The sequence below is a fragment of the Planococcus citri genome, chromosome 2 (assembly GCF_950023065.1).
Source record: "Planococcus citri chromosome 2, ihPlaCitr1.1, whole genome shotgun sequence".
Classification (NCBI taxonomy): Eukaryota; Metazoa; Arthropoda; class Insecta; order Hemiptera; family Pseudococcidae; genus Planococcus; species Planococcus citri.
Window position 1 is genome coordinate 18817353 of NC_088678.1, and position 27310 is coordinate 18844662.

Sequence of the window (27310 nt, forward strand, 5' to 3'; positions counted from 1 at the left end):
TTGAGGAAGCAATAATGACAGGTTTCCTGCTTGCCTAATTCAGGAAACCTATCAAAAAATTTGGAGTGAACTGAAAAATAGGTTTCCTTCTGCTTTTGAGATGTCCAGTGTCGAATATTGGAGTACATACATTTAGATGCACACAGACCCACTCTCACCACCTCATCGTGCGACAAGACTAATATTAGGAGATCTTCTTTAATTGTATTAGAAACGTTATGGGAAAAAATTTCAAAACTTATTTTCGGTAACAATGCGATCGCAAGTTCTCTCAAATGTGGCACCAACGCCATGTAGCACGCCCTTACTATACCGTGCATTGGAAAAAAATTCCAACTCATTTTCAAGATTTTTAAATAATGGAATCAGTTTTTCAAAACGGTGAAGAACATGTGACGATTTCGATATTGAGTGCATATTTGGAGAATCCGATAAAAAATGTATGTTTCTGATACCATCAGAATACTCTTTTGAGAATCTGTTTTTAATAAAGAAATGTCGCAATTGGATTGTGCTTTAGATCCGATAAAATGAGTTTACTTATTTACTGATGTAATTTCTGATGATTTTAAATATACCGTGTGGGAAACGTTTCACGAGGTTCGTAAGTTTTGCGACTGATATTTATAATCGTACTCCACACCATAATTATGATTTATTTTACTGTTGAGAAACAAAAATACCTACCTACGTTATACTCGACGACATGGATGTCTAGGTTTTATTGCTTGTACACCCATTGCAGCAGATACGTATAAAGATTTGCAAAAGGGCAGCGAGAGGTATATCTTGGGCTTGGAACAAACCCTAGAAAAAGATTTGTTCAAAAAAGCAAATTAATTACTCGCGAACACTTCACTGCTTTATTCCATTATAATAACCTCCTTTGCTTTCGGCTAAAAATAGTACCAAACCTACATACTTCTAACGCTATCTATGCTCTCGTATTCGAGACAAGAGGGTTCTTAGTTTGTTGTGCCTTTAGTTGTGCCGAATCTCATTACCTTCCAATTCAGCCATTCACTAGTAAAATTTTTCTCTCAAAAATTCGAAGAATGTGCTGACTAATCATTATGTGACTATTAATGGAAAGTTTGTCATTCAAAATGATGGAAGAGGACTGGTCTATCAAAGATTATTACATATTTACAGTAGTGAAATAATACAAACAAAACTAAAAATAATTACTTACTTACGATAATAGCAGGCGATCTGAAATTTGATGTGCTTGTGTACAGTTCTTTCCGAAAAATATGTTTTAGTGGGAAAGAGGTGAATTTTGCGGTAAATTTCATGATGGCATGCTGGATTGATCTTGGATAGTGATGGAATCGAAATTCGAAAACTCGTTTCTTTTCAAGTGTTTCGTGAAATTTTGCGCTTAATTAGCAATTATTTAGTTTTTTCAAAACTGTTTTTTGCTCTCAATTTTAAGCAAACGGCTCGATTCGTCGAAAAAAATGATGATGACAGAGTACCAGTTGAATACAGGAGTTGGTAAGTACGTATTCAATAATGTTAATTGCCCACTTTTCTCTATTTACTTCTTACTAACTTGGGTAGGTAAATGAAAGTAGGAAATAAATATAGTAGTACTCGACATGCTAAGCAACTTTTGCCATTATCATTTTTTTTTTTTTAAATAAACGAGTCCTTCAGGTACTCAAAATAAGAGTAAGTAAAAAAGAATTTTGAAGAAATCTAAATTCGCCAATGTATAGGGCAAAATTCCACGAAACAGTTGAAAAGAGATGAGTTTTCCCATAATTTGTGAGGTCGCTGAACTCGAATTTGGAGTCTGTACCCATAAACATCATAATATAATTGTTTAATTCTGTAACCGCATTATTGTTGACACTTACATAGTGACACATTTCAAAATGAATGGTTGGAGAGCATGGACCTTATGTTAATTTACACTTGTTTGGAGTATTCCCATTAAGGAAGACTAATTCAATATTGATCCATAAATTGTGCTTTCGCAACATGAGCATAAATTGGTAACTAGACGCTAGAGCTCCCCCAGGAAGACCGGGGGTCTTATAAGATACAAATAATCTATGTACGATAGAGTAGTACTAAATATACTATTTACATCGAGCAAATACAATTTCGCGATTATTTGCAGCTATTCTTGAGAACTAACAGGTGCTACTGGAAGCTTAACGAGCTCCTGGACAACTCTTGGAATATAGATCCCTTAGCCTTGACTCCAACTTTACATAGGTGGCCTTTGGCATCCGGTTTACCTTCAACAATCCCAGTTGGGTGAAAATCTGCTCTTACGCGACATAAAAACGTTGGCAGGAGATTTAACACTTTACGCCAATGCCTTTTCTGCCCATAAATCGGCGCGTATTTTATTTATGCGTAAAAATCTGCCATTGATCAATATTCTTGAAAAATTTTTCGGCACTAGCGGGGATCGATCTCGGGTCCCCGGATCTGAAAGCGGACTCTTTACTACCTACTCCACCATGGAACTTGGTAGAAGTGAACAAATATTTATATACTAACCTATAACACACACGCAAAATACCACATTTACGCGCGTTTTTCAGCAAATACGCAATTAAATACGCTACGAAATATTTGCGTAGCGTATTTTGTGGCTGGTTTTTTCAACGTACAAAAATACGCCACATAATTTAGAAGCGTAGCGGCTTTACGCGATAAAAATACGCTACAAAATATTCTTGTGGCGTGTTTATCAGCAGAAATTTTATTCTGCTGTGCAGAAAATGTAACAACCTAAAAAGTCGCTTCAAATTACGCCCGTGAATTGAAGCGCGATTTTGAAAACTGTAAAATCTGCTGCATAGCAGCAGTTCAAAGTCGCGTTGAAGTATAAAACACCAATTAAACTGCTCTTTACCGCGTATTTATTGGCAGAAGAGCAGATTTTCACCCAACTGGGTGGCCAAGTGGCCATGAACAAGGCGATGAGTTCTCCTTCAGGATGACAATCTCTCCAATCAAGAGATTTGGTTCTTCCTTTTTCCACTTCAAGCGAGTTTGTAATCGGGCGAGGTCTAACTGTACGTCAAGTTGTGCCAAAATTTCTCAATAATTTGGCGATGAAGGGTTAATCTTTCACCTAATGAGATATCAAGAGGGACGGGATAATTACAAATCATCATTTAACACAGCACTCGCAGAAATTTACTTTATTTTACCAAACAGTTCATGAAATTTCAAAAATTTCCTGCTTATTTTTATAGGCAAGATCTCGCTTTGCAATTCCTTGAGAAGGTTTGGGTAAAATTTTTTATTGCAATGTATACACATCACTCGACTTCTTGAGGGTGTGATTCTATCACTTTTTCACAGGATGCATTACATCCGTATAAACAGCGTTTCTTGGAGTTGAATTATTAGGAGCCAATTAACTTTTATGTAAGGGTCTACTGTCTGATGTGTTATCAGTGAAAAATGTAGGATCGATTTAATTTGCTCATTAACAATGAATTGTTCTGATATGCAATTCTCGGAGAAACATTATCTTTGGAGGTTGTTTGAGATACTTATTTCAAAAATATCTAATCTTAATTTCAAAAAAGTGAGAATTGTGGGTAAATTGTGGACAAAAAATCGTCCATGCTTTAACTCATGCTTATATTTCACATTTTCTGGCTAAGCAAAAAAAATAAATGTTAAAATATCTCAAACAACTTCCAACAATAATGTTTTTCTAAGGTAAACAATAATATTTCAGAAAAATCAATCCATTGATGATTGAATAAAGACGATCTGATAACACAAATCAAGAATGAGTAAATTTCCAGACACAGATCACCTATCTGAATCATTAAAATGAACGAAATTGTATAAAACATTTATTATTATTTTATTACCTAAGTATATTTACATGTACAAAAATATAAAAAAAAATGTAATAAATTACGTATCTAAATTCTTATTTATCCATGACATGAAAGACGTTATTCTCGTGTATACACCCGGATATTGACCTTTACCACAGCCTATTCCCCAACTCACAACTCCAATTTGTTGCCATTTACCATCGTTTATCATCAACGGACCTCCACTATCACCCTGTAAATAATATTAACATAATATGATTATTTTCCAAACATCTACTTTAATCACTTATGTGGAAATGAAAAATATTTTCAATTTTATAATAATTGATTAACTTACACTGCACGAATCCTTACTGGCTTTACCAGCGCATAAGAATGTTTCCACGATACCTCCTGGAGCTGCTCCTGCGTATTTTGTTTTACATTCTTGATTCGTCCATATGGGTATGCTGACTTCTTGTAGGATACCAGGAGTTGGACCCACTGTGGAAGTTTTCAATGTGATGTTAATATACATTGATATAGGTTAAGGTGGACCATGCCCAAAAAGAAAGTCGATGGAGTTTAACCAAATTCAGTAGAGGCCTTTATTTTGAATTGAAAAAGTTACTCAGAAAAATTTTAGCTCTGGAGGTCTCCCTGGGGGAGAGATATGAGCCTTCAGGGACTAGAGTGAAAAAACCACAATTTTTTTGAAAAAGCCCCTTCTTTTGAAGGTTTACATCTTCCCTCCAGAGTCATCCTTGAAAGCTAAAATTTTTTATGGGTAACTTTTAAGTTGAACTGAAAGTTTCTGCTGAATTTGGTCAAAATATGTTGCTTTTTTTCGCCATCCACCGTAATGTAGGTATTAAAAAATAGGCAATAGGTATATTGTGTCGAAAGAGATAATTTTAAGAAACTTACTTTCTTTCAGACTACCCCATCCGATCACAGTGGCCATTCGTCCATGATACTGAGTTCTTCCTTGAGGCAAACAAATAGGTCTAATATTTCTTGAAAATGGAACCGGAGAATCGAGTGTGAGTAAGGCGATGTCATTATACTGTAATGTGTTTTTAAAAATTGAGTATTACCTATTTTTTCAAGGAAGCAATAAAAGGGAAGAAAAAAAATATTATTTTGACTTACCAAAGTGCGCGGATCGAATCCACGATGACGAACTACTTTGCGTACTTTTCTTTCAACGTGTTGCACATCGCCTTTGCTTTTTATATTGTAATCACCGAGATTCACTCGTAGTCTGGCCACATCCCATGGATTCATTCTGTAATAATTAAAAATTTAAATATTTTAAACCTTCTCTAGGTATAAACAGAAAAAAACCATTTTTTTTTGAAAGACAATGTTTCAAAGGTGTTGAAGTAGGCAACTATATTAACGTTTATGAAGAATGGAGATCGAATTGCGCCTTAAAGTTCTACGTAAAGCAAACGAATTACATTTTTCATCATCACAGCTGTCGCGAGAGGATTTAAAGTTTTTGTTCAATATTGTTCAATATTTAAGAGCAACGATTTAGAACAATTTAGATCGAAGACCTGGTTTAAAAAGACTGAGTAACTTGATGTACCTGTACCTACACTAGTTGAGCTCGCGATCACAGATAAGTAACGTCTTCATGTACTTTGAAAAGAAAATATGATTAATGCCTAATTCCAAAATCCTCGGGAGGTCTTTATTGATACATTTTTGTTTTTAAATAATGAATTAATATTAAGTGAATTTACTTTACTTTCACTTTCATCGTAATTGAGCTGTGTGTTTTTGGTGAGATCAAGATACATACCTACCTACCTATTACGTTTAGGTATTCATTTGGAGGAAAACGTCGAATCAAGTACATACAAAAAATTTAAAAGACAACTCATTGTGTTTTAATCTTCGAAGTGTGAAATTCATTACGAGGGCTTGAACGGCAAAATTGTCAAAAAACTAACCGTTCCAAAGATCCGCCATTCAACATGCATATTATATGTAGCCGTAGGTATGTACCTGATTAAAGGGATAAAGAAAAGGAGGAAGTCAAAAGAAGCGGAGCGCTCTCCCAAACTTGGAAAAAATTTCCATGTTTTAAAAAAGTTCCTTGACATTTTTGAATTTTTGTTTTCAAATTTTTCCAGAATAAAAAATTTAAAAAACTGGATTTGAAGCAAACTTTTAAAAAATTAGTGATTTTTTTTAAAAAACATTTTTTTTTTGTTAAAATCTGCGAAATTGAATGAGCTGATTCAGCTGCTCAAGACCATTTCTTTCAGCGTACGAAATTATAATTTTGGGTCTAAAAAATGAGAACTTTTCGAACTTGATTTTTTTTCAGTTTTAGAAATATAACATTGAAGAAAAATGTTAAAAAATTAGAAATTGAGCCTCAAAATCTTATAAAAATAAAAATACCTATTGCTAAAAAAGAAAATGAATCTATAATTGAATTTTTCGCCATTTTCAATCTCTTTCTTAAAGTGAGCTTAACTGTGGGGGCTTCTCTAGAATTTTGAGGGGGGGGGGGGTTGCGATATCAATCAGTGAATAATTTTCTTTCCAACTGGCTGCACTGCCTTTTCAGCGTTGCGGTCTCAAAGTCTTGCCTTTCACTAAAATTTCCAAAATAAGGTCAGTACTCATTAAAATGACGAAAAAATCTGATTAATTTTCTAGAAATTGCCTACAAGCATAATTACAAAAGACTCGTTTTTTTATCAAAAAGTTGCAAGCAAATTTTGCTTCTTTCTACAACCATTGCAAAAAAAATATTTTTTTGTTTATAGTTGGCAAATGTCCTTTTTTTTATTAGATCTGACGCTCTTTGCTAAAAATTGACAAATGTTCTCGGTTTTAAGCAAAATTGCGAAGTCATACTTTTTTAGCAGAATTTGCCCAAAATTGACAAGTCTTTTTTTCGTAAAAAGTTGCAAAAAAACTGGATGTTTTCGCACAAATGACGAAAAAATAAATTTTTTTCCAATCCATAAAAATTGCTACTTTTTGCGATAAAATTCTCAAATTCTCGCTTTTTGACAAAAATTCTTGACTTAGCAAAATTGCTTAAGATTTTCACGTTTTTTTCTCCAAAATTACCTAAAGGGTTCGCTTTTTTGCCAGGAGTTGTCAAAAAAGCTTGTGTTTGAAAAATCCTGTTTTCTTGATGAAATATTCAAACTGTTGCTTTTTGCCAAAAGTTGGCAAACCTTCTCGTTTCTTCGAACAAAAATTCTCGCTTTTTAGAAAAATTGCTAAAAATTGTTCGTTTTTTATTAGCATTGCAAGATCTATGTTTTTTTTCAACTTGAGTTGCCAAAAATCAGCTATGTCTCGTTCTTTGCCATAATGGTGCAAAAAATTCCGAAAAAGTACAATTTTTCTTACCAATTAATATTGTCAAAATTTTGCTTTTTTGCTAAAATCGTCAAAGTCTTTTTCTTACCAAAAATTTTCTCAAAAAGTCCTACTTTTTTCTGAAATTGTCATAGTCTTTTTTCTATGTGAAAAATTGGCACAAATCTCCAAAAACTTACAAAAAATTCTCGATTTTCAGCAAAATTTTTGGATATTGTTGTTCTTTGCATAGAAAAATCCAATAAGTCCCACTTTTTAAAAAATGTACAGAAGGAAGTGTCATTTTTTTTGCCAAAAATGTTCAAAATGCACTTTCTTTTACTAAAATTGTGAATGTCTTGTTTTTTTTGCCCTATAAATGTACAAAAAGTTTTGTTTGCTTTAAAATTTGTAAAGGAACTTCACAAGTTCTGTTTCAAGGGTGCCAAAGTCTGACAAAATTTCAGAAAGTCATTTTTAAAAGTTTGACATTCTTAGGTAGCAATTCTGAAAAAAATTCGTACTTACTGCGCAACACAATGGGCAGCGGTCAATATATGTATATCATCGATAAGAGATCCACCACAAAACAGTCTTCCACTCGTTAAAATAGCAGCCTGAAACAAATTCAGTCACAATTTTATTACCCTTACTTAATGATCGATGACTACAGTTTTGCAAATATCGACGCTAAAAAAATATGCACTCGCTTTCTTTGAATCAACTCTCACAATTAAAATAAACCAAATAACCAATACATACCATCCACGGCCATTCACCAGGTTCGGCGTTATGTCCACCAACAATCCTCTCCTGATCTTGGTACCCATTTTTGATACCACACTCCGACATATTCGAAGGCACATCTTCCACATCGGGAGGTGTCGTAGATGGCCAAGTAGTAGGATGAGTTGGCACAGGAGGAGGCCACGGTTTGCTTACAGTCGGTTTAGTCCACGTTGGTTTATTGGTTATTTGAGGTGGCCAAGCTGGCGATGGTTTCTTCGTCGTGGTCGTTGGGTATGCTGGTACTGTAGGAGGCCAAGCAGGAGCTGGTTTCTTGGTGGTAGTTTGGTCCAAATTAGGGTATCCGGGAGATGGAGGGTGAGTTGGTAACGGAGGTATGGTGTGATCAGGAGGATGAGTAGGTATAGGAGGGGGCCAATTGGCAGGTACGTAAGGATTATGTGAGAACTGGGGGATTGGTTCGGCATCTGGGTTAGGATATACTCCAGCTGGAGGGTAGTAGGGGATTTCGTTAGTGTGGTAGTATCCTCCGCCACCGTTACAACAGACTCCGACTTGCTGCAAAATAAGAGTAAAAAGCCACGATGTAAAAATGATTTACCAATAGACGAGCATATGACTATAGGAATAATTACACCTCACCTCCCCCCGCCTCCCACCACCATCGGTGATCCTCTGGGACAACTTTTTTCTTGGAGGGAACATGCTAAGGAATATTTTGAAGCAAACTTGCCAAAAAAAATTTGATCTTACTAACAAAATGGCGGCCACTTTGATTGACAGGTCAGTCAAAATCGCAGATTTTGCTTTCCAACATAAAACTCTCAAGAAATTTTTCGAACTGGACCGAGCTAGATTGAAAGAGCATACAAACATTTATGACTAGCCAAAATTTCAAGGGCTTGAGTGCACTTTTCGATTTTTGGTGAATTTTTGAAAATCAAATTTAACCCAAAAATGATTTAAAAAATCAAAATTTTAGCAAATGGACATAGGAAGCTGAAATTTTGCTTAGATCCTAATTTTTGACCCATCAAATCGATTGGAAACGGTATCAAACCATTTTGGGCAGTTCTGGAGCCTCCAGCAGAATTTTGAAACTAGAAATTTCTACAAAATTTCAACAAATGAAGTTGGGAATCTGAAATTCACGCTACACTCCAACTTGAAACGCTTATTAAGTCGACTGCTGATGGGTTTAAGTCATTTTGGAGCCTCCGGCGAATTTTTGAAAATTTTTGGAGCCTCCAGTAGATTTTGGAAACTTGAAATTGGACAAAAATATGTTTCAGACTGGAATACCCCTTTGAAAAAATAATGGGTTCATTTATTTGCCATGAAGATCCAAAAAGTATTTAGCAACTTTAAAACGACTTCAAATCCGCCTGCAGTCGACTTCATAGTGCATTGAAACTGTGGCAGACTGGCCTATGACGTTGACTGGCGACCTCCAGGAGCCCCGAGACACCAAGGGCCTCGAGGCCCACGTTTAAACCAAAAATATAATACATATTTTCATTCTCTCTAAATACAAATATGAATTTTGGCAATCTATTGCTTTTCTGTTTCTTTTACTTGTATTTCAAAATTGATTCAAATTCTTCAAAGTTGTAAGTAACCTGTTTATCTGCCGTTGGAGTCGACTTCAGGTAAACAATTCCATTCTGGCATTCGACTCGTTTTGAACCATACAGTTTCTTGCTTCGCGATACTTGTAAACTTTGAGGTGTAGTGGTCAGGTGTTCGTTTGCAAATATTTTGACCCTCCTATCACCTCCGAACCATTCAGCTGTGAGTTTAACTCGCCGATAGCTCTCTAAAACGATCCTGAAAGCGCACTTTCTCACCTAAAAAAATTTTCTACTTCTCGAAACAAGTTTTTGCCCTCACTTCATTCGGGTCTGTTTACTTACATCTCATTTTCAAATTCGAAATTTTTGAAAACCCATCATTCAAATTGTAAAATTTTCAATCGAAGGAAACAAACAAATTTTCAAAACATTTTTTTACCTCTCGAAACCTGAATTTTTGAAAACGTTTGCCCTTGCTTTACTCGGGCCAATTTACAACTCTGAACTACATACGAGTACAAACATCCCAGTTTGAAACTTACATAAATTCAAAAATGAAAATAACAATTTTTTAATGAACCTAACTTAATGCGAGTAGTAGGGTGATTTTTATGTTCGAAGGTGGGATTTTCCTCGATGGGATTTTCCTCCCTCCCAACCCCCGAAATGGTGACCTCTGGTGAGAAAATAATTCCTAATTTTTAATTTTTTACATTTTCGAAAAACTCTGGCTGCGGTGAGCTCCTTAATTTTCAAAAATTTTATATACTTAATACAAATTCACTGTAAAATTTTAAGATTTCAAAATTTCAAGTTTTGTTATCCCTAAAAAGTATCTCTTGAGTAAAATAAACTCTCATGACGATTTCAGCTCTCTCCATTGAAAACCAAGCTGACCCCCCCCCCCCCTAAAATAGCTGAAATTTAATGTAAAGTACGAATTTCAGCTATTCTAGGGGACCGACTTGCATGGTTTTTCTAGGTATCATTTTGCTCAAAAGAGACTTTTTAAAAATGTTAGAAACTTTAAGTTTTGAAATTTTAAAAATTCCGCTTTGAAGTTGGATTTTTAAAAATTTTTGAAAATTAAGATCGAGTTTTTAAAAATGGAAAAAATAAAAAATAGGGAAATATTTTCTCACCAGTGGTCATCACTTTGAGAACTGGGAGCAGAAGAAATCGCGATTTTTTTTTGTCGTGTATTTAAGGACCCCCCTGTAGTGAGTAGATGTCATATCGATTCGCAAAATTCTAATTTCATCTTTTATTTGTGTTTCATCGTATATGTAAATAACTCGTCATTTTATTCGTTAAAATATTAGTATTTTTTTCTTACCAACACCCCCTTCCCCTCTTTACTTGCCTCGTCCAAAAAAAACTAACTCCTGTTTTTTCCTTGTCGAGTTGGCATATTTCCGCAGAGTTGAGTAAGAAAATTTAAAAAAAATTGTTTAACTCGCATTCAAGTACCTACCCAAACCTAAAAAAAAATACCTACTAGAAAAAATATTCTGGGTTAAAGGGGGGCGGGGTTAAAATTTTGAGGGCCCATTTGGTGTATCCGCTAATGGTACACAACCGCGAACCGCGACCCAGTCCCGCACCTATATTGAAATTGGTTTGCAGAATAAATTTCGGCTTTATAACTCCATTTTGACGAAATTTTATGGAAATTTCAAGTTTCCAAAATTTACTGGAGGCTTCAAAAATGTTCAAAAAATCGCTGGATGCTCCGACTTGACTTGAACTCAACAGCAGTTGACCTAATAATACACTCATTAATTTGAAGTGCAGCGTAAATTTTAGGTTTCCAACTTCATTAGGTATATTTTGTGAAAAATTCAAGTTTCAAAAATGTGCTGGATGCTTCAGAACTGCTCAAAATGGTTAGAAACTGTTTTCAGTCGATTTGACGAGTCGAAAATAGGGTCTATGCCAAATTTCAGCTTTCCAGATCAATTTGATAAAATTTTGATTTTTTTTCTCATTTTGGCCTAAATTTTATTTTTAAAAATTCACCAAAAATCGACAAATGCACTTGAAGCAATTGAAATTTCAGCTGGTGATTAACTTTTGTATGCTCTTTAGATCTAGTAGATTGGTACATAGTTCAAAAAATTTCGTGTGAATTCTACTTATTTTGGAAAGCAAAATCTGTAATTTCGGCTGATCTGTCTATCAAAATTGCCGCCATTTTATTAGTAGGGTCTAGAGTGGTCCTTATTTTTGAAGTTGGTATTTTCCTCCCACCCAACCCGCAAAGTGGTGACCTCTGGTGAGAAAATAATTCCTTATTTTTTATTTTTTCCATTTTCAAAAAACTCGGGCTGTGGTAGGCCCCTTGAATTTCAAAAATTTTATAAAATAGATACAAATATAATTCGCTGTAAAATTTTAAAATTTTAAAATTTCTAGTTCTGTTATCTCTAAAAAGTCTCTTTTGAGCAGAATAAACTCTCATGACGATTTTAGCCCCCTCCATTGAAAACCAAGCTGACCTCCTAACATATTATAAAATTTATTGTAATTAAAAAAATACGAATTTCAGCGTTTCTAGGGGGCCGACTTGGTTTTTTAGGGATGGTATTAATATCCCGATGAGAGTTCATTTTACTCAGAAGAGACTTTTTAAAAGTGTTGGAAGTTGAAAATTTTGAATTTTGAACATTTTGCTTTGAAGTTGTATTTTTTCAAATTTTTGAAAATTGAGAGGTCTACCGCAGCCCGAGTTTTTCATAATGGAAAAAGTAAAAAATAGGGAATTATTTTCTCACCAGAAGTCACTACTTTGAGGGTTGAGAGCAGGAGAAAACGCGATTTTTTTGGTCATGCATGACGTAGGTATTCAAGGAGAACCCTAATATTGATATGATCGTTCATGTTTGAAATGAAAAATCAATTTTAGCCTCAAAAATAGACTTCACCATTGAAAATTTATAATTATGGAAATTTAGTTAATGGAACCTCAAAAATCGATTTACTCACGGTATTTTCCATTTTAGAGCCAAACCTCCTGATCAAACTTCAAGAATTGATATGGTAATTTATATTTCATCATAAATTACTCTTCAAAATTATTTGTTGTTGTAGTAAGTATTTCGTTAAAAAATAAATCTCTTCTCAGAGCTAGAGTAAGTATAATCTTTTGAAAATTGAGTTTTCAATTTCTGGCCAGGATCATAAGGAGTGATCGATCTTTTCAAAATTGATCAAGAGCACTAACAACTACTCTCCTTCTAAAACAATATGTTATACCTTCAGGGTGCAACACATTTAAAATAGATTCAGTTATGTTCCATTCTTCCAAATTTTTTGGGACTTTTTTTGGATTTTCAATACAGAGCTAATTAGCATTCTACGTGAATTTTTTTTACCTATCACTGAAGAAGGGTAGGTACTAATTCGACCTCGAATTGAAAAAAAAATCATCAAATTATGTGAACATTTTCAAAAAATTTTGCGTGCTAAGAACGTTTCAAAAGTAAAACCTGTCAAAAAAAATTATTATTATCTCTGAAAACTTTGAAATTTCAACAAAATTTTAGCAAAATGCACGATAAAGTGCTTAAAATAATCTGAGAACGCCTAGAAAAACAAAAAAAAATTGAAATTACTGAAAATGAAAGCTTACCAAATTTAAAACAATGTAAAAACTGAGAGTATATTAAAATAAAATATGGTATGCTCGAAATTAACCTTGAACCCACCAGTCTACCTAATGACCTGTTTAATGCGGAGTGCAGCGTGAATTTTGGATTTCCAACTTCATTTGATTAAGATCTATAAGTTTGTGGAAATTTCAAGTTTCTAAAATCTGCTGATGGCTCCAGAACTACTCATCGATTTGGCAGATCGAAAATTGGGTAATTTTTAGATTAATTTAATAAAATTTTGATTTTTTTTCATATTTTTGACCGAAATTTGATTTTTAAAAATTCACCAAAAATTGAAAAATGCACTTAAGCACTTGAAATTTTGGTTGGTGATGAATTTTTGTGTGCTCTTTAAATCTATAGCTTGGCCTAGCTCAAAAAGTGTCATGCAAGTCCTATTTTGGAAAGCAAAATCTGTAATTTCGGCTGATCTGCATATCAAAATGGCCGCCATTTTATTAATAGGGCCCAAGGCGGTCCTTATTTTCGAAATTGGTATTTTCCTCCCCCCCCCCCAACCCACGAAGTGGTGACCTCTGGTGAAAAAATAATTCCTTATTTTTTATTTTTCCCATTTTCGAAAAACTTGGGCTGCGGTGGGCCCCTCAATTTTCAAAAATTTTATAAAATACAAATTCACTGTAAAATTTTGTAAATTCCAAAAAGTCTCTCTTGAGTAAAATAAACTCTCATGACGATTTCAGCCCCCTCCATTGAGAACCAAGCTCACCCCCTAAAATAGCTGACATTTAATGTTAGATACGAATTTTCAGCTATTCTAGAGGACTGACTTGGTTTTCTAGGGATGGGGCTAATATCTTCATGAGGGTTCATTTTACTCAAAAGAGACTTTAGAAACTTGGAATTTCTGAGTTTTGAAAATTTTGCTTTGAAGTTGTGTTTTTTTTAAGTTTTGAATTGAGAAGCCCACTTCAGCCAGAGTTTTTCAAAAATGAAAAAAAAAATAGGGAATTATTTTCTCACCAGAGGCACCACTTTGAGGATTGAAAGCAGAAGAAATCGTGAATTTTTGTTGTCAAGTATTTAAGGATCACCCTAGGGCCACATTATTTTTTGGCTAGATGGCTATAAAATGTTCCTGAGGAATTTCCTCTTTAAGAAAAATGTTGATCCAAATGATTGTTCGTGGGGGGGGGGGGGGTCAATTATTCCTATTCTCATACGTCGGACTATACAAAGATGATCCAAATATTCACTAAAATTTGCATTTCTGTACCAACCTGTTGACCAGACGATGCTACATAGGCGCACGTGTCTTGCATGCTCAATATCCAGTTCTCGTATTGAGACAATACCGGCAGCTTGAAGAACGGATAGCACTGTTTGAAGGCTAGACATCGTCCCAGTGATCCTCTGCTAGTCAAGCACGCCGAATCAGTCCCATATCCTCCTGGGAACTGTCTCTTGGACCTTCTTGATACCACCGAGTCGTCATTATTACTATCAAAATTCGGATCCAGCGACTGGCTTGCAGCTGAAACATCCAAACGTACGAGATTTTTTAGTCTATATAATCGCGTGTGACCTGATCTTCTGCAATAACTCGTCAACGTCAAGGCCACACTTATAGGCCGCCCATGTCATGGAAATTCGCATCGTTTGTCTCGCGATCGCGTTACGCAGCTCAGACAGAACCAGTTCGAAGAGATAACCGAATCGTGCGTAAGAAGAGTTAAACGACCGCGTGTTTGTAAAATTCATTAAAGTTTCCAATTCTCATGTAGTCGTAATCCTATTATAATGATGTGTATTTTACCTTATGGGAGGAATGTTGAGTTGAATTTTGGCAACGTGTCGGGGCTTCAAAGCTAACTAAATTGTACCCAGAAATTGCTCTGCTCTTTAGTCCCTATACCTATGTACGAGTAATTGCCATACGAGTGTGATTAATTTGTAACCAAGGTTGTAATTTACATTGGACAAGTTATCTCGTATTCTGTGTATCGTATAATAATATTCGTACAATGACTCGTTGATACGTTACTTTTACCATACGAGTACTCCTCCCTCCTTCTGTTTCCCTCCAGCTCAAGTAATTGATATGTGAAGATTTTTTTTCTCTTTGGAAAAATACACAACTTCGATATTGCTCATATTATGACATCCTGGCTATTATATTTTATCGATTTTATACCAGAAATCGCGATCTAAATTAATGGATTCCTTATATCGATACAAGTCTTCACTCATATTACTTGAAAATTTTTGCATAAATTGATTATAGTACCTACAGAGTGTTGTACTTGTAGCTGTGTATCTAATATTGACGAAGCTCTCATATCCACTCGAGAAAGGAATGGTGGAAGGTGTAGAAGGTGGATCTGTTATTGTCCCAGTCTGCAGCGCATTTCTTTCCCTAATGCGAATTTATGATTCATATTTTTAAGAGCTTTAACCTCTCGTATGCCGGCGGTAACCTAAATTATATATTCGCCTGATTGATAACATCTCATCAGAAGAGAGCGAAGCAGCATGGACTCATCCCGTACATTTTTCCATTAACACCTCGAGTGTTATCTTTGACGGGTTTTCTAACAGTAAAACAAACACACCGATCCGAGGAAACCTTCTAAGAAGTCAAAATCCCATATCTAGGTGTTGTACATACTAGGTACTAGGTAGGTATAACCGCGATTAATAAATTAATATGATAATATTTTTGCCAAGAACATCTTTTGGCTCTTAATCATTACTTTTTTTCCATTAAATCGATAGATGAAGACGGCATTTTTTTTGTCCATGTCGACGATTTAGTAACCCAGAAATATTAATCGATGATTTGAAATCAGCGTGTGTGAAATCCCTACACGATCTAGCTGATTTGATATTTTTTTATGATTTGCATCGTTTGTGTGGTTTTATGGTATTTTCTCTGTATTATGCAGAAGAGGATTTGCATTTTTTTAAATCGATGTAGGTATTTAAAATGAGATTCGTGTTGTTTAGAAATTGACAAATAGTTAGACGATTAATTTAAATGCGAGCTTCTTGTCTCAGAAACGTGTATATTTTGTTCGAAAATTCATCGAAATTGGAAAAATCAGAATCAGTGCATTCAATTTACAGCTTTTCAGATTTCTACCTCAACATGATCAAATTGTGATTTAAAAAGAATGAAAAATGATCAAATTTGAGTTTTTAAAAGTTAACCCATCAAAAAATTTAATTCTATACGTCGAGTATTGAAAATTATAACAACTTGGATACAAATAGGCACAATTTTGTTCCTAAATAAAATTTATTTCGTAGAATTTTTGAAAAAAATTGAATTTGGTAATTTTTTATGACAAAAAAATTGAAATTTGACCAAATGACAATTAGGTAGAAATCTCAAATCTGAATTTATTGTGAAATTTGATTTTCATTCTATTTTTATGTTTTGAAGTAGGTATTTTCCGTTTCATGCGAACTTCTGTGGAGTTGAGAAGTATTTCGAGCGCGTTGAATCTTCTTTCCAAGTTTTTGCTGAATTTTTCAAAACCGACTGTTTTGCTTTGAAAAATGAAAATAAAAAAAGTGTCCAGTCCAAAGAAATCTCCTCTGAAAAATGGTCTGACCCCCCCTCCCCCCGGTGTTTCTTATCCAGAGTAAAATGCCTTCATAAGCACGTTTTTTGATTTTTTCATTCCTGAGAGAGAAGAAATTTTGAAAAATTTAAACACGCTCAACATTTTGATTTTGGAACAATGGATCCAAATTCTGTGAAATTTCATCAAAACAATAGTACCTATTGTGATGAGCAGGAATGCCCTCACCACCTGGTAGTTATTCTAGTAATTTCCCCTTAAGAGATGCTTCTATTCAGACCAGTCTCTCACATAGAGGGCACTAGTGTGCCCATTGTTCCAGCTTCTTCAGACAGTTCAGACAGAGCTTCTCTTATCAATCATGTTTTACCAAAACGTTGGATTTACAAGTTGAAAATGAAAATATCATTCGGTCATGATTATTATACAATAAGTAGGTAATAATTGTAAAAATAATGTACATTGAATTATTTTTTCAGTTTTAACCCTTGAAATTAATGCTTTCGTAAACGCTTATAAGAAATACGTTACCTTAATGCCAAATCCGAGTATGTCCATACAAAAAAAGTACGATTTTACGCATCACTGATAAGGTTCGGATATGCTCGGAAGGGTTCGTTGAGTTCTGATTGAACATCGGTCAGCTTTGCGCATCTTCGATGGTGCATTTTAACTCTACTCCGATGCAAATTTTTCAATTCAGGGCTTCCCAGAGTCTTATCAGTGCCGCAAAAAGACGATTTTTTTTTTGGATGGACATACTCGGATTTGGCATTAAGGTAACGAAAAGCCCTGTCTGAAAAATGTAAACATGTGCCAGCTCACTAACGCCCTCTATGTGAGTGCCCAGTTAAAAAATTTGGCAATTTTGATTGATAATTCAGCAGTACAGTTTCTCAGCTTTCAAAAAATAAGCTTATTGAGAAACTTCGTTTATTTGTTTACCTACTATAAGTTCCTGGATTTGACAGTTTTTAGGAAACGGTTCGTCAGTTTCCCATTAAAAACAAATTTTCATTTTTGGCTGTAGAAATTGTTGAATTTATCAAATTTAGGTACCGTTGAAGTTGTAAATTTGAAAAAAAAAGTTTCCAAAAGTCCAATCAATTTCTAGAAATTGTTTTTTGCTGCTTTTTTTGTAGGGATGCTTGTGATTTAAATTTCAAGTGATTTCAATTTCTTGAAATATTGTAGGATTCCAGTTAATTTGTCAGAAAATTTATTCAATTTTATATTCTCTTGTTGAAACTTTCTGAAAATATGTTGGTCAAATTCAATGAAATTTTGTTCAAAGCTTTCAAAAATTTGTTAAATGCTCCAAAATTTATCCCAAATAATTCAAAATGTTTTTTCAATTTGTTAAAATTTGGAACATTTTGTTGAAATTTTTCAGAATTTTGTTCAAATATTTCACATTTATCGCATTTTTTAAAAAATCATTTGAATTTCACAAAATTTGGTTCAAGTTTAGGGCAATATACCCATTGAATGGACTAAAGTCCAACAAAACGCTTTTGAAAAATTAAAAGCTGAATTTTGCAGACTTCAAACTTCAACAAGCACCCAAAGAGGGTGATTTATTTTTGGACACAAAACTTTCAAATGATGAGATGAACAGTGTTCTCTTTTATAGGGATAAAGAAGAGAAACGAATCATTCACTCACTTTGATCGCGAAATTATGTGTCTTGTAAAATGTGTGCAAAAATTACAAATTTGGTTACATGGTGGACGAATACACCTGTACAACAATGACCATGCTAATGTCGATGTAAATGTCGACCCATCCACATCTGTCACTTTTGGATGCCACATGTCGATGTGAATTCCACATCTGTCACTTTTGGATGCCACATGTCGATGTGAATTTCGACCCTGTGTCGAGCTAATTGTCGATCTAATTGTCGATGTAATTGTCGATGTAATTATTGACTGATGTTCATCTGCATTCGTGTCGACAATTGGCTCAACACATAGGGTCAAAATTCACATCGACATGGGGCATCCAAAAGTGACGGATGTGGATGGATCGACATTTACATCGAAATTTATGTCGACCTACTGCCTCGTAAAATTATAAAATTTGAGTTTAAAAATTCAAATTTTTTTTCCAAAAATTATTTCCTCTGATGTGGCTATTGCTCGTGCTGAAAACAGCATCGACGCAAAGTCCACTTCCGAAGAAGTACACACGAAAAGTCTGTACAATCAAATAGTTGAACAGAAATTCCTTATATCAAAGATGGTGCAATACTTTATCTAAGAGTACTAAAAAGTAATCCATTTTTCATGTCAACATGCCGATGTTAATGTTGATGTGAAATTCGACATCAACAAATACATCCATCAATATCAACATCATATCATCTACAACTCGAAACTGTGAAAAATGAATATTTTCATCAATGTCCTAAAAAATTTGTTTTCCTCATTGAACAAGATCATATTTTTGAATGTTTACTAAACTTTTAAACACTAAAACAGAAATTTTAATTCTGAAAAATTGGTCGACATAGTTGTAGATGTAAATTTTGAGCACCGATTTTTACATCTACATGTCGATATGGCATGTTGAGGTATCAGAAATGATGAGAAAATTTCGAAATTTTTCATTTACCTGGCTTTTGTACGGACAGAAGATTCCCATTAAATAATTAATTGATCACTTTTCCATCATTATGTTGGAAAAAAATGTAGTGGATGTAAATGTTGACATTGACAATTGTTGTGTGGGCACATATGATCAAACCTGTTACCTATTGTAAACCATTTCCGAGAAATAGCTCAAACTCATAGAAAAGCAGCGCATTGGATCACTGTCCTAAATTGTTATGATATGATCTACAACATAATGTTACCTTAATGCCAAATCCGAGTATGTCCATCAAAAACAAAATTGTCTTTTTGTGTCACTGATAAGATTCTGGGAAGCCCTGAATTGAAAAATTTGCATCTGAGTACAGTTGAAATGCATCACTGAAGATGCACGAAGCTGACCAATGTTCAATCAGAACTCAACGAACCCTTCCGAGCATATCCGAACCTTATCAGTGATGCGTAAAATCGTACTTTTTTGTATGGACGTACTCGGATTTGGCATTAAGGTAACAATAAACACATCTAACAAAAAGCTTTACAATATAAAAGTTCCGGGCTTAGAGATAAAATTGTATCAAAGTTGAACATTTTCCCAAAAAGGAGGGAAATTATTCAATAGCTATTGAAAATGACAAATTTGAGACGAGTATCGAACCTTTTAAACTCAATCAAATATTGCCTTTCATCAAAGAAATGATCCAGCCTGTAAAAAGCTTATTGAAATTCTTTTTTCAATTTGTTAAAATTTGGAACATTTTGTTGAAATTTTTCAGAATTTTGTTCAAATGTTTCACGTTGAACGCATTTTTTAAAACTTGTTTGAATTTCGCAAAATTTGGTTCAAGTTTAAACGTTTCCTATATTTTTGCAACTTTACAATAAATGATAAAATTTCATAAGAATTTTTCCAATAGTGCAACTAAAAAATTCTCAACGTTTTCATTTTCTCGCCGTTTCAAAAAAAAATTGTGTAATCATAATTATTAAATTACCTACCCTGCAAAAATCTGAGTACCTATGTGATACACTAGGAGGCCCACCGAAGTCGACCAAATCACGTGTACGTTCCGCAGAAATCACATGCAAACAAAAACATTTCACCAACACTCGATAATTCTGACCGAGACGACATAATAAAGATGAGAAGCGTGTCAACCGAGGGTGTCATTTAATCCGATCAGACGACCTTTACGACCGAGAATATTGTCGAAGCCAAGTTCAATAGTTCACTGTACTATAGAAAAGCAATCGACTTGTACAGAAAATATGATACTTGGGGAATAAATTAAGCTTGTTTTGCATGAAAAATAGACCACTCCGCCATAAACAAATTTCAACTTCGTGATATTTTAGATTCGCAAACCAAACCAAAAAAAACACCAACACATCGAGTGTCGTGCAAAAAAATATTAAACCCTAATAAAATTAACATAAGTAGAGAAATTTAAGATATCTCGCAAAAAAAAAAAACAAGTTCTCACAACCCACCAATCACCATAAGGTAGGTATCAGCTTCAGGAGAGATGAAGGCGTTTTTTTTTTTTTTTTAAATAAATGAACTTGAGGGAAATGGGAAATGAATTGCTATAACGTTGGTGACCAATGCACTGTTGTGCACTCGTGAGTAGGTACATATTACAAAGCTACCGTATTTTTCATGATCAATTATCGGAAGCTCGAAGCTATGTCGTGGTCGTCGTTGTATCAAATTACCATTAAACGATGGTTCTTTGTATTCGTACTTATACAAATGGCGCTTTTACAGGTTCGATTAATCACCACACGCAGTACACATAATGTAAACACGTTTAATGCAGGGTATACCTATCTATGTAGTTATTATTTGTTCAGTATACGCAATAGAGAGATGCTCGTCGTTCTTTGGTTCAAAACGTGTATCAATGTTAGCTCTTGACCACGGATTATTTACTTTGTGTTATTTAAAAACGCACCAATCACTTTGCAGTGCACATTTATCATCTTATACGTATTCAACTCGTGTACTCACACGCAGACACCTCGAGCTTCGGGGTTCATTGGTCATTTCATCGAGCATGCGAGACGATCGTCTTGATGTTAGATTTGAAGTAAAAAAAATTCGTACGATGCATCGTTGTAAGAAACAAACTGCTCATTAAATGGTGAAAAAAATTGATCATTGGGAAAACTACACGACTCGATATAAATCTTCATATCACGCACTCGTAAAAATTCTCGGCGTATTTGGCTTCTAAAAAATTCCAATCGTTCACGTGATTGCAACTTCCACCGATATAGCGGGGCTATTTAAAACGAAATTTATTTCTTTAATCGTACCCGCCTTTTAAACCAGATGCAAGGTTGAAATTGAAAATTCCAAATAGTAAATACGGATAATAAAAAAACAACGAATCGTAGCTCTACATTTAATTATTATTCCGAAAGCATCTCTCCGTTTAATCAAATTAATAACATAACGGCGATAAAAATATCCTCGCAAGAATTCGCTGCCTCCTCCAAAGAGATTGGCGTGCGCTGGCGAAAAAAAAAGCTGCCAAACTAGTTCGCAAAACAATGTTAATTCCAGATGCGAAAAGGCCAGACAAATCTAGCTTCATCGACCTAGTATCGCAGATTTTAACCGTTATCGAGCATTTTTATACGTTAAAAATACGACGTTTTTTATCAACATCCTCCGCATATGGCAGTGTGTTTGCCAAAATAAAAAAAGCGATAAGTGCACGTGATTTTAAACTGGTCTTTCGTAGATGTAGCGCCGCACCAAACGGGTCAATCAAATAAATTAAGCCGACATCTCACAGCTCATAAAACCCCTTTTGCGGATGACTGTTCAAAAGGGGGCTTGTCCAGGTCCAGCTCCAGTGCACTAGACGCGACATAAATCGAATAAATGTCACACCTTCGAATTATACTATAATAGTTGGGAACGTTAGTCGACCTTCCTCCATTGAATAAAAATTTTATTTATAGTCCTACGGTAGAGATGTGAGTAATTTTTAGATAGGCCATTGGTAGACAAACCTTATTAGATGGAGATTCGAGCCTCATTGGAGATATTTACGATCGACTATATTTAGAAGACAGAAAGAGAGAAACCTGCAGGTACCATACCGTAATTTCTTTAACTCTTTCCGGTTTTAGAGAATAATATGAAAAATAGTTAACAAGGACGATAAACCAGTAACAGTACAGGTAGCTGAAACTCTCGAGGTATTGCTCTATGTACTGTACACAGTACCTACACAGGCCACAGAGGACTCTACTCGTCGCTCAAACGCCAATTATACGATAGTTGAATGGCCGGCCGATTATTGGCAGATGTTGAGAACGGTGAACCTATTAATCAAAGTGAAAAAAAGACGCTAGACGATTGCCAATCGATGATAATGCGATGGGATAGTTTAAATTAGTCTTCCATCTTTGTATTGTGCCGCTGTGTGAGCTCTTATAGGTACGAGAGTAGTGCATCGTCCGGGTCTCGATGGACTGTTTTGCTGGTGTTTGCTCGGGCGTATAAGATGATGTTCTCTGGCACTTGTATACACAGGTGTAAGCTCTTTGGCAACTAGAGTGGTTGTTAAATGAATTAGAATTGGTCTAGTGTCGCCAAGGTTTGTGTAGATGTTATGAGAGTTGGAATATGGTAGATGGAAATGGTGCATTCTCATCATTGGTTTAAATTGCACATAAAGAAGTGTAATAGCCCAGTCAAATAGCAGAAAAAAATAGGTGAACCCAAACATTATTGGGCAATTCTCAAAAAAAGTTCAAATTTCATGTAACAGGTGGGTTACTTGAATACTATTTGCAATTGAAATTTTGTTTCGGTGGCATTGTGTAGATACCAACTTGGGCATCACATGCATATAGTTTCACGTCTCCCAACCCCCCTCCACTATGGGTCAAGTCCCCCCAAACCCCAAAAATTCCATCGTCGTGGCTTGTAACCACTTTCAATTTTTCAACTTAATCTTCAAAAATTAATTACACTATCACTTTTTCTGAGAAAAAAAAGGACACATATTATTGTGTGGTATCCAAAGTAAATTATAGAACCAATACAAATTTTCAGAATGATGCTTATACCCTAACACCATGGCCATAAAAATATATAAGTAACCAGTTTTTGCTCCATCGCCGTGGCCAATTTTTGTTTATTTTTTCCTGGCTCTCCTATTCGACTTTGTTTGCGGTGAAATGGCTACACTGTATTGTTTGAGTGATAGCAGTGCTGTGCCCATTTCACAACAATCAAGGAAATACAGTCACCCGTTCTCCGAATGGTAATCTGTGAAAATTGTCAGATTACCATTTTTCAGATCCATTGCCGTGGCTTATCATTCTATTTTTTTCTTGAAAAAAAAATATATATTCAAATGGTAATTATTTGATGACCACAATTTTGAAAATTGAAAAATTAATAATTCTATTGCCAGTAAAACAAATTTTAGTTCTTTTTTTCTTACGTCGTGGATAGTACAGTCTGGTATTTCGTCGTGGCTATTGTGATTTTTTTGTCCACGGCGAAGGAAAGTACTTACCTTATCAGTTTGAATACCCCCACTTAAAATGCACCTGGTACCTACTTGATGACCTTTTTGTGAGCTAAAGCTACTAATAACTGCTCCAGTTATACGGATACCTACCCAAAAGTAGTAAACAGCCTTTTTTTTCAACATGTGACACTGATTTTTTTAAAGCCCCTACCATCGCCCCTATTGAAGATGACTTGGGCCTGAAGTCATTTTAGGGGTCCTGTGTATGCCTAGAATCAAGTCCCTTTTGAAAAAAATTCAAAAAAAAGTTTTCATTTTTGAAAAATTTTGGTACTGAAATTTAAACTTTTTTTTTGAGAATTACCCTATAGTGATCAAAAGTTTTCTTGGTGAATATTGTCTAGGGTGGTATGCTGAACAACATACTAAAAGTCCCCGCCCCTGCCCCACGAGCTAACCCACCCACAGTGGATCAAAGCCCCCCAAAATCAGTTTTTTGTCAAGAACTCCTGAAATATTGAATTTTGAGTAAAATGAGCTCAGTGATCATTTCATCTCCTCTCCAATACCTATCAAATGAGCTATCGACCAACTCCCTGGCCCCAAGGGGGGTGGCGCTAATACGATTCATCAAAGTGATGTGATTTCAATAATTTTACATTTTATGACTTGGGACATGTAACCTGTTCTAATAGATAAAATGAAGTCAAACTTCTGTGAACAACATATCCAAATTTCAGCTTCCTAGGTCATCCCCACCCCATTTAAAGCGGAATTAAGGTGAAAATCTCCTTATTTTGCCCCTATTTTCGGTTTTTTCCATCTTGAAAGGGGTGGGGATGACCTGTGAAGCTGAAATTTGGATATGTTGATCACAGATTGGGTATTGTCCGATGGTATGATTTTGGACTCTTTTCATCCATTTGGGGTCATGTTATGTCCCTCCAAAAAAATGACCTTTCTGTAATTTTCAACTTTGACCCTCCCCACTCCAGAGGTCAACTCTAGCTCCCAAAAGAATCCCATTTCCCAAGTTTGACTTCATTTTATCAATTAGAACAGGTTACACGTCCCAAGTCATAAAATGTAAAATTATTAAAATCACATCACTTTGAGGGGTCGTAGCGCCACCCCCCTTGGGGCTAGGGAGTTGGTCGATAGCTCATTTGATAGGTATTGGAGAGGAGATGAAATGATCACTGAGCTCATTTTACTCAAAATTCAATATTTCAGGAGTTCTTGACGAAAAACTGATTTTGGGGGGGCTTTGATCCACTGTGGGTGGGTTAGCTCGTGGGGCAGGGGCGGGGACTTTTAGTATGTTGTTCCGCATACCACCCTAGACAATATTCACCAAAAAAACCTTTGATTGCAATAATGTTTGGGTCAAATTGCATTTTGACTGGGCTATATAATACATATATCGTATGAGTACAGGATGATAAAACACATCGTGGCCCTCGAGGTCTTTTTTAGATGGGCTAAACTAAAATGAAGCATTTTCATCCAATAATCACAATCTTTTTATTAATTTTCTCTATTTCCTCTATAACATACAACGGTTCCAATTTTTTTATAGAGAAAAAAAAATTGCAAACTGATAAAAAATCATAATTTTAAAGTTTCTATTCATTTTTTTATTTTATTTTTTTAATAGAATTTCCAATATCCATCCAGAATTTTCAAAACGTTCAACACAGCTTAAAATCAGGTTTTTGTTTTTTCTTAAGAGTTTCCATGTCAATTCGACCACAAAAAGGCGATTTTGAAAGTCATGTCTTTCGATTTCGCTCATTATTTTCACAATGTCGCTACCCACTAATAGTTCAAATTTCAAAATGGCGCTGTAAGTGGGAGCTACCATTTAGAATTCTGAAAAAATTTCCATAAGTGTACCTTTTGATGCTTTTTTGACGTATTCAATTTCCGAGATGAGATCTTTCATGTGGGGGAAGCAGCAGTGAGCACCTCGTCCTCCCCAAGTTTGTGCAAAACTTTCAAAAAAAAAACTCTGGGGCACGTGATGTATATCGAATTGTATGTTTTTGATGACGCTGAATACGATTATGGCGTCAGATTTTTGATTGTACCCATCCATGGCCCTCAGCACCTCCCCAAATGAGGAAAAGTTGAAAAAAATGTTTCTCAAAAACTTTGGTCGAATTGAGGTAAATTGACCCTAGAGTATTCAACCCCAAATTCTAGCGATCTATTCAGAAAATCTCAACTGGATTCGTTATATTGCTTTATTTTTTCGAAATTTAAATAATTTCCACCCTCGGAAAATAGTTTGAAAATCGTGACACAAATTCAAATCTTTATGGAATTTACTGAGTATATCTCATTTTCAGTTAGAACTAGTCATTTTGAATCGAGAAAAAAATCGTAGTTTAATTTTTGAACATGCTATTAAAAATCCAGGATCCAATAAAATCGTATATAGCCGGACATTGGATGAGCCATTATAAAAACAAAACTGGTGCAGAGGAAAATTGAACTAGGTATTACTTATTTTGTACCCCAAATACCCCTGTAAATGAACTTCCAAATCGAATTTGTATTTGATCAAATTGTTCATTCAAAAAAAGCATGGCAATTTAAATTCTTCGATGAATTTTGCAAGTCCAATACCTGTAAAATTGATGATGAATTATTAATCTGAGCCCTCAGGATTTTCATTACTTAATATTATCTTCGGTGAATCGAAGTCCAAGTGCCCATAACTGTCAACAAAATCGTTGGAATCACTGAAATTTATGATGAAATTTCAACAAAGTTTTAGCAAAATGCACCGGAAAGTGCTTGAAATAATCTGGGAACACCAAAAGAAAAAATTAAAATCACTGAAAATGAACGCTTACCAAGTTAACTTTCTTGAAGATTAAATTTAAGTGATTGCAGCGTTGAAAATGAGCTGAAATTATGTAAATGAACTCCACAGATAAACGTTAAAACCTGGAGGGTGTTTTGTAATGTTTGCAAACAAAGTATATTAAGTATTCTTTTTTCTTTTTGCAATTTTCACAAAAAAAAAGAAAGAAGGAAACACGTTTTAAGAATAGGTATAAAAGCGAAGCTGCTTGGAAATTTTGTTTGAAAAAAACTTTTTCTATAATTTTGCAGGAAAACAGAGGAAATTTTTTATGTTGATTATTCTGTAAAAACTGCGATTTTATTTCGCAAATTTGACTCGAAAAACAAATTTTTGACGGTATAAAAAAACGAGAACTTCTGAAAATTTTGAGCAAATAAAAAGTATAGTTTTGTTTTTTGCAATGTTTGGAAAATACAAGACTTTGTGGCGATTTTAGAAAAAGAACTGGTTTTTCTGCAATTTTTGCAATAAAATATCTAAGAATTTTAGATAGTTTTGATATGCAACAGGATTTTTTGTAGCAATTTTGATTTTTGATAGAAAAAAACTAGATTATTTTGCAAAAACTGGTAATTTAACCAAAAAGAAGGTTTTTTTTCTGAAATTTTGGCAAAAAAACTGCTATTTTTGAGAATTTAGCTGAGAGAAAACCAGTCATTTTGACAGTCAGGACTACAAACAGAT

General features: G+C 34.7%; 1 protein-coding gene across 1 annotated transcript in view; it reads right to left on the reverse strand.

The window, feature by feature from the left end:
* Nucleotides 1-3823: 3823 nt before the first annotated feature.
* LOC135834884 (proclotting enzyme-like) overlaps nt 3824-27310 on the reverse strand; it is a 43064-nt gene continuing 19577 nt past the window's right edge. Inside the window, exons 2-8 of the mRNA XM_065348862.1 lie at nt 14352-14605; nt 7902-8444; nt 7668-7756; nt 4956-5091; nt 4731-4869; nt 4162-4307; nt 3824-4056 (exon numbers count right to left, since the gene is read on the reverse strand). Coding sequence (XP_065204934.1) covers nt 3901-4056; nt 4162-4307; nt 4731-4869; nt 4956-5091; nt 7668-7756; nt 7902-8444; nt 14352-14605 — 1463 coding nt within the window. The 3' untranslated portion in view covers nt 3824-3900. The remainder of the gene's footprint in view (nt 4057-4161; nt 4308-4730; nt 4870-4955; nt 5092-7667; nt 7757-7901; nt 8445-14351; nt 14606-27310) is intronic.